At 44.5% G+C, this 8,202-nt stretch overlaps 1 protein-coding gene across 1 annotated transcript in view; it reads left to right on the top strand.

Annotated features, from left to right (window-relative positions):
* LOC108315709 (aldehyde oxidase 4-like) overlaps positions 1 to 8,001 on the top strand; it is a 47,980-nt gene extending 39,979 nt beyond the window's left edge. Inside the window, 7 exon segments of the mRNA XM_017545165.2 lie at positions 282 to 334; positions 615 to 616; positions 852 to 964; positions 1,465 to 1,530; positions 4,267 to 4,452; positions 6,371 to 6,538; positions 7,948 to 8,001. Of these exon segments, the coding sequence (XP_017400654.2) occupies positions 282 to 334; positions 615 to 616; positions 852 to 964; positions 1,465 to 1,530; positions 4,267 to 4,452; positions 6,371 to 6,538; positions 7,948 to 8,001 (642 nt within the window).
* Positions 8,002 to 8,202: the final 201 nt, after the last annotated feature.

Consider the following 8,202-nt stretch of genomic DNA (forward strand, 5'->3'; position numbering starts at 1 on the left):
AAAAAAAAAAAAAAAAAAAAAGCCAAAAAGTGGGAAAAACAATAAACTTTCCACCATGCAACAGCCCTACAAAACAGAGTCCCAGAGCACAGCTACCAGCTGCCCTGAGGAACCTCCCTTGCAAAGCATGACCTGTAGCTTGTACCCAGGCCTAAGTCTCACTGCAGGGAAGTGTGGGTGCAGAACTTGGTACGAACAAGAGAAGGCAAGTCCAGCATGGAAGGCATTTTCATTACTTTCCCCAAATTTATATATTTTTCGTAAACAATCATCTCTTTCAGATTGCAAAAGCCTTTGAAAAATCCATCAGTCTCTCAGCTACCGGATATTCCAAGTAAAGGGCATTTTTACTTTGGCTTAAACTACACTTGGGCAGGAGTGATGTGCACTCATCAATCAGTCTGGACAGATGTCCAGATAATGCCAGAGCTCTGCTGTACCCAGTGTTGACCCCGTAGTCATGAGGTGGTGGAGGGCGGAGAAAGAGATCTGGGGGAGGGCTAGGGGCTGGGGACAATCCAGAGGCAGCAGCTGTTCAGCAGCCAGGAGGGACACCAGGAGGGACACCACAGCTGTCTACACATCCATCCCAGGAACTGTGCACTGGAGGGCAGGGGTCCAACACCAGCTGATCTTCTCCCCGTGTCTTCGGTGGAGTCTTGTGGCCCTGACCTCATGGTCCTTGCAGGAGAAAGTGGGGAGGCCTCCAGCCACTGGGTACAGATGCTCCCTGGAGCCCCTGCAGGACAGCCCTTCTGCTCTGCTCTTCTCCGAGATTCCACACAGTGGAGTGATCCAGCTGCGAGTGGGGAAGGTGCCTTGTCTCCTCACTCCTGATTTCTCTTCTCGAGGCTACCAGACAAATATGGACTGGGAAAAGGAGGAGGGTAATGCTTTCCCGTATTATGTTTGTGGAGCAGCCTGTTCTGAGGTTGAAGTCGACTATCTCCCGGGGGCTCATAAGGTAAAGAGTGATGTTTCTATTCACCATCTTCAGAGTGTAGACACCAGCACTGTAAAGAATAATCAACGTTGGCCGGGGACAGTGGCCCACACCTGTAATCCCAGCACTTTGGGAGGCCGAGGCAGGCAGATCACCTGCGGTCAGGAGTTCGAGACCAGCCTGACCAACATGAAGAAACCCCATCTCTACTAAAAATACAAAATTAGCTGGGTGTGGTGGTATGTGCCTATAATCCCAGCTACTCAGGAGGCTGAGCCAGGAGAATCACTTGAACCTGGGAGCCGGAGATTGCAGTGAGCTGAGATCGCATCATTGCATTCCAGCCTGGGCAACAGAGCGAGACTCCGTCTCAAAAAAAAAAAAAAAAAGAATAATCAATGTTGTAAATAACAATAAACTTGATCCAGTGAAAAACTAGGGACCAGGTGTATAATTTTAGTAAACATTTGTTTTAAATAAATAATATTTTCCATTTCCATTATCCATTTTCTCTGCTACAGCTTTGTAGGACCAACATCATCATGAATGCTGCTTTCAGCATAAACTCAGCCCTGGATATTGGACAGGTGTGTGATTCCAGAACCACCCCTTTTGGGGTCCAAGCACAGGGACTTTTGCTCAATCCCATTTAGTAGCTATTCATTCAGAATACTATTTTCCAACGTGCTCTAAACGTTTTTTGTTTTGTTTTGTTTTGTTTTGTTTTTTTGAGATGGAGTTTCACTCTGTCATCCAGGTTAAAGTGCAGTAGCAAAATTTCAGCTCATGGAAACCTCGGCTCCTGGGTTCAAGCGATTCTCCTGTTTCAGCTTCCTGAGTAGCTGGGATTGCAGGTGCCCACCACCACATCTGGCTAATTTTTGTATTTTTAGTAGAGATGATGGGGGAGGGTCTCACCATGTTAGGCAGGCTGTACTTGAACTCCTGGCCTCCAGCAGTCCTTCCACCTCAGCCTCCAAAAGTGCTGCGATTACAGGCATGAGCCATCGCGCCTGGCCATGCTCCAAACCTTGTTCATACCTAGTGCAAGTATTCTGTTATACATATTATAGATTATGCACATACATACACACATGTAGATAAAATACTGAAAGTAAATTCAAGAAAAAGTTAACAACGGTTTATCTACATGGCAGGAATATATATGATTTACTCTGTTTTATGATTCTCTGTGTTTTCTAATTTTTCTTCAATGAGCATTGATATGGTCATAATTAGAACATTATATTGATATAATAAAGTTAACTAATGTTCATATGAATATTGAGTTTAAACAGACTGCACAACTTACAGAAATTTAAGAAAAAAGAAATGTTTAAACACAATTTCCCCACTTGCTGAATTGAGCTCTGATTTTTATCTTGCAAGTAAATAAAACTAACTCACTCAAAGTCTTTTTAAACTTGGTGCTGAAACCTTCCCAGCTGTCGGCATAGCCTTGCTTTTTTCTAGCCCTGTTACTCAAAGTGGGGCCAATGCACCAGCCACATTGGCTCGCCCTAGACCTGCTAACCAGCTCCCAGGTGAGGCCAAGACAGCTGGTCCACAGTCTACACCTGATTAGCAACTGGGAGCACCTGAGTAGTCTGGCACCAAACCCTGACAGATGGTACTTTCGTCTGCCAGCAACTTCTCACCATCCTAAGTCCTAAGAGACTGGTATACCTTGCTAGCTGGGCTGATGGGCTTTATAAGGAACAATTTGATTGGTCCCCCAGTGTTTCTCAAAATATAGCCCTTAGACACTGCAACAGAGCACCTATAGTGCTTACTGGAAACACAGATTCCTGGGCCCACCCCAGGTGCAGACGTACTCCATCTTAGCTGTGCTAGGTTGTTAGGCCAAAGTTGCTCTTGAGCCTGTAAGTTTGACAACTACTGCTAGCCCAAGACCCTGCCTCCTCTCCGCCTTTCTTTTCCCCTCCTTCCAGCTAATTCCTGCCTGGTTACTGTTTAAGCAAAGGCAAAAAGGAAGATGATCAGGAAAATCCTACATTTGCTCCATCAGAAAAGGAAAGAAACCCAGAAGTGTTTTAGGCTGAACCTCTTGGGCTTTGATCTTTTCCTTTAGAGACATGCAGTTACTTCCAATTTTAGCATTTAAATTTACTTACCTTATTCCTACATTTTGTGTTTCAATAAAATGCAAACTATAACTCTCCAATTTGCTAACTCTCCAGTTTTTTTAAAAGGTCACTTTAAAATCAACCTTTCTTTTGGAGCATAAAAGTATGTAAATAGAGCTCATAATGGCTTTTAATAAATATAGTTATTTCTTCTAATCTACCCTGTTTAGCATTGATCTACTCTCCCCAGTAACAGAAAGAAAAGTCAGCTGGACACGGTGGCTCACACCTATAACCCCAGCACTTTGGGAGGCTGAGGTGGGTGGATCACCTGAGGTCAGGAGTTCTAGACCAGCCTGGCCAACACATAGTGAAACCCCATCTCTACTAAAAATACAAAAATTAGCTAGGCGTGGTGGGATACACCTGTAGTCCCAGCTACTTGGGAAGCTGAGGCAGGAGAATAGCTTGAACCCAGAAAACGGAGGTTGCAATAAGCCAAGGTCCCACCACTGCACTCCAGCCTGGGTGACAGAGCAAGACTGCATCAGAAAGAGAGAGAGAGAGAAAGAAAGAGAGATCAAGTTCATGTTCCTTCAGTGTTAACTTCTTTTTCATCTACTTCAACAGATATTTATGGAGAACCTATGTGCCGGGCACCATGCTAGGAACAGAATGTAAGAAAGCCAGGCCTGAGATGCTCATAAGCTAGTGGGAGGGAAGAGGAGGAGGGCGAGAGTGAGAGGGGAACAATGAAATGCCCTCCAAGTGCCGCTACAGGCAGGAGTGTGCGCCAGGTGCAGTGAGTCTGGAGGAAGTAATTCCTAAATCCAGCCAGGGAGGGCTGGGAGGACCTTCAGGTGCAACAGGGGCCCTAATCCTTTAGCTGACTCGTGGAGGAGGAACAGGAGTGTGCCAGGTGGACAAGCTGAGGTGGGAAGGGATGAAGACAGTCAGGAGAAACTGCATTTACCAAGACTCAGAGACAAGAAAAAAGCTGCTATGTTTGGAGAATTTGCAAGAACGTGGCCAATGTCGGGCACCCAGAGTGTGGAGTATACCTGAGGATGAGGCCAGGCAAGGTGGCAGGTGCCAGTTCCAAAGGACCCATTGCAACGTCCACTGTGGTGCTTTCAAGAATGGCTTATGATGGTCCAGAGTTCCACATTCATTCCCACTGGAATATTAATTCAACCAATGTCAAATTCTTATAACCTGTGAAATTTTTGGCCATAGATTGAGGGAGCATTTATTCAAGGCATGGGATTCTGTACCACAGAAGAACTGAAATGCTCCCCAGAAGGTGTGCTTTATTCTCGGAGTTCAGATGACTACAAAATCCCCACTGTCACTGAGATACCAGAAGAGTACTGTGTCACTTTGGTGTGTTCCCGAAATCCCATAGCCGTCTACTCATCCAAGGTAAGAACTTAGACCTTTGTGTTAGTCGGCTGTGGCTGCCATAACAAAATACCACAGACCTGGTGGTTTAAACAGCAAAGATTTATTTTCTCAGTTCTGGAGGCTGGAAGTCTGCCATCAAGGTGTTGGCAGGTTGCTTTTCTCCACAGCCTGTTTTCTTGGCTTCTAGTCAGCCATCTTCTTCCCACTTCATGTGATCCTCCTCCTGTGTGTGTCTGTGTCCAGATTTCCTCTTCCTATAAAGACACCAGTCATGTTGGATTGGAGCCTGCCTGAATGGCCTCATTTTAACTTAATCATCTCTGTAAAGCCCTCATCTCCTAATACAGTCCCATTCTGCAGTGCTGGGGATTGGGACTTTACCAGATGAATTTGAGGAGTACACAGCTCACCCCATAACAATCTCCTCTTTCAAGAAATTATTAAACCATCCCCTGAATTTGCTCTTTCCTTTGAACTGCAAATCCCAAAAGGAGAAAGAGAAAAGAAAAGCATGCTTGTGGCGGAGTGACACTGACTCCAGAAGCCCAACATGGGTCTTCATGTTTTGCTAGAGATCATGAAACTCATCTAAATCAAACAAGGGTCAAGAAGGCAATGAACAACTTGGCTCATGAGGCTAAGTACCATCATGAGATAAACTGACATCGTAGGCAATTCCATCCCCCTAGAACTTTTCTGCACCCTTCCCACCTGTCTTCCAGACACAGTTCTTGCTGACACTGCCTCTTCCACACCCTCTGCAAGTCAAAATGGGCTTTTAACCAACTTTCTCCCTGACTTTTTGCTCTGAGGTGTTCATAGCCATTGATACCTGAGGTGCCATGCTCCCCAGAGCAGCAGGCCTGTAACTGACCCATAAAGACCTTGGCAAGAAAGTGTTCTCAAATACAAGTGTGAGAAAAAACATAACTTCCCCGCCTTATGTTCTGCTCTGAGCCCACGTCTGGACAGACAGGTGGCAACTTTAACCTCAGGTTTCCAGAGGATTCCCTCTTTCCTAGGAGTAGGTCAAGATTGCTAGGAAGATGAGACTTCCTGTCTAAATGGTCTCTATCTCCATTTCACCAGACTTTGGCCATGGGCATTTCTAAGGCTGGCCCAACGCAGCACACAATCCTGCCACTTGGAGTCTAGCTGCCTCCCTGCCAGTTCTGCTCCAACTAGGGAACCAGACCCCTCGATTCTCACCCCTTCTTCCGGCCTCAGAGGAACCCCTCTGCCTACTGGGCCCATTTCTCCCTCCACATTTGCCTCAGAGGAACCTGGAATTTTGACAACCAAAGCCTGGGCAAGCCTTTATGTGTTTCCAGCCTTTGTCTCATCCCTCCACCAGGGCCTGGTCACAGATCACAGACCAGACTACCTGGAAGAAAGCAAGAAGAAAAATTAGTACAAAAAAAGCACTGGTGAATCATTTGAAATATAATGTCATCATAGTGTTAACTCGAAAGCATCCAACCTATGCCGGGGAAGTTGGCACACATGAAGACAGGCAACCACTTCACTGTCTTTCAAGTTCAACTGCAAAGATTGTGGTTGTTTCATTTAGGTCTTGAGTTAGACACAAATGCTCTTGAGCTGGAGCTGGAGCATCCTACAGGGCACCAAAGGCAACAGGAGTTTGTAGCCCCTCTTCTCTCCCCACATCAGCTAATGTGGTATTTTGATTACCAATTGAATGCAATAACCAAATTGCATTTTCACCAGCTACTCAAATTACCATGCGGGGGAATTTGATTCTGGCAATTTGGAAGCACTCCACACTTTATAATCCACTCTGAGGATTATAAATCCAAAGGAGACTGTGTGAGTGTGTGTGTGTGTGTGTGTGTGTGTGTGTGTGTATGGTGTGTGTTTACATAAATTAGTCCTAAAAGAACCATGTATTCCTGGTAGCTTTTTGTTCTTCTCTCAGGGATTAGGTGAGGCTGGAATGTTCTTGGGGTCCTCCATGTTGTTTGCCATATACGACGCAGTGGCTGCTGCCCACAGAGAGAGGGGGCTGACCAAGACCTTCGTCCTGAGTAGCCCAGCAACCCCTGAATTGATTTGGATGACTTGTGTGGATCAGTTCACTGACATAGTAAGGGAGGTCCCCGCTGTAGTCATGGACTTTCAGGCTGTTGGTATGGATCTGATAACCATGACACTAGTACAGGGCATGTTCATCTTTTTCAATGAAAATTCTCATTTTGCCTTCACCTGCCACTTCATATATACTTTTTCTTTTTCTTTTTTCTGAGACAGAGTCTTGCTCTGTCACCCAGGCTGGGACATGATCTCGGCTCACTGCAACCTCTGTCTCCTGGGTTCAAGCTATTCTCCTGCCTCAGCCTCCCAAGTAGCTGTGATTACAAGCATGTACCACCACACCCAGCTAATTTTTGTAGTTTTAGTAGAGACAGGGGTTTCACCAGGCTGGTCTCGAACTCCTGACCTCGTGATCCACTCCCCTCAGCCTCCCAAAGTCCTGGGATTACAAGCATGAGCCACTGCGCCTGGCCTCCACGTGCACTTCTTAACAACTGCAAAGTGAGCGAAGCCCTTCAAACTGTGATTTGATTATTTCAGACCCAAAAGAAAAACACTCAGTTGAGCCAGTGATAGTAGCAAATGGGCATGGAAGGTTGCTTCTTTAAACATTTTATCAAAATGTAGCTGATGTGGTATTTTGATTACCTTAATAACCAAATTGCATTAACTAGATATCTGACCTGGTCAATCATATAGAAAGTATTTATTAAGCAAACTAATAAAAATAATTTAAATGAAAATATCAAGTCACTGGCACACCTTGATATGTCTGTAATCACACACTAACAGAACACACCTCCCTCTTCCAGCTGCTAAAAATGTACCTGGAACTAGCATCAGAGCCTAGTCTTCTACTGAACTGCTTACTGCAGCCCTAAGTGAGCCTTTGGCATAAAATTAGATTGCACTTTATGACTTGGAAATTACAGGGCTTCTGAGTAAGTTGCATCTTATCCCAAACAGAAGTTTATGAGGATAAGGAGGTTTATGACTCAAGGACTGAAACAAATATGAGAATTATATAATTTTGATATGAATAAAATACACATTGACTTGTTCATTTTCTAAAAACATAATTTGTCTTCTAGCAAGGCATGATGGCTCATGCCTGTAATCCCAGCACTTTGGTAAGCTGAAGCGGGAGAATTACTTGAGGCCAGGAGTTTGAGACCAGCCTGGCCAACATGGTGAAACTCCGTCTCTACTAAAAATGCAAAAATTAGCCAGGCATGATAATGAATGCCTGTAATCCCAGGTTCTTGGGTTGCTGAGGCACAGGAATCACTTAAACACAGGAGGTGGAGGTTGCAGTGAGCCGAGATCGTGCCACTGCACTCCAGCCTGGGCAACAGAGCGATTCTATATCAAAAAGCAACAACAATCATAACTTATCTTCTGAATTACAGCATTTTTAACATAATAATGTTTTAGTACCTTTCTTCTTTTAATCTCTTTTAGATTCCCAGAGATGACCCTTCAATATTTACACCTTGGCCCGTCTGTGTTTCTTAAGCTTATGTTTTCTAGAAAATTAAAGAATACATAATTGACCTTAAAAGTCTCAAATCAGAGCAATATATAGGTTGGCTCCCAATTGTCAACGATAATTTTAGCATCTTTTAATTATTCTCTGTGGTTTAGATCACTACATGATTATATTTTAGGATGCAAATTTTCACCAAAAGATATAATGAAGCTTAGAACCAAAACTCA

The sequence above is a fragment of the Cebus imitator genome, unplaced genomic scaffold (genome assembly GCF_001604975.1).
Source record: "Cebus imitator isolate Cc_AM_T3 unplaced genomic scaffold, Cebus_imitator-1.0 Scaffold178, whole genome shotgun sequence".
NCBI lineage: Eukaryota > Metazoa > Chordata > Mammalia > Primates > Cebidae > Cebus > Cebus imitator.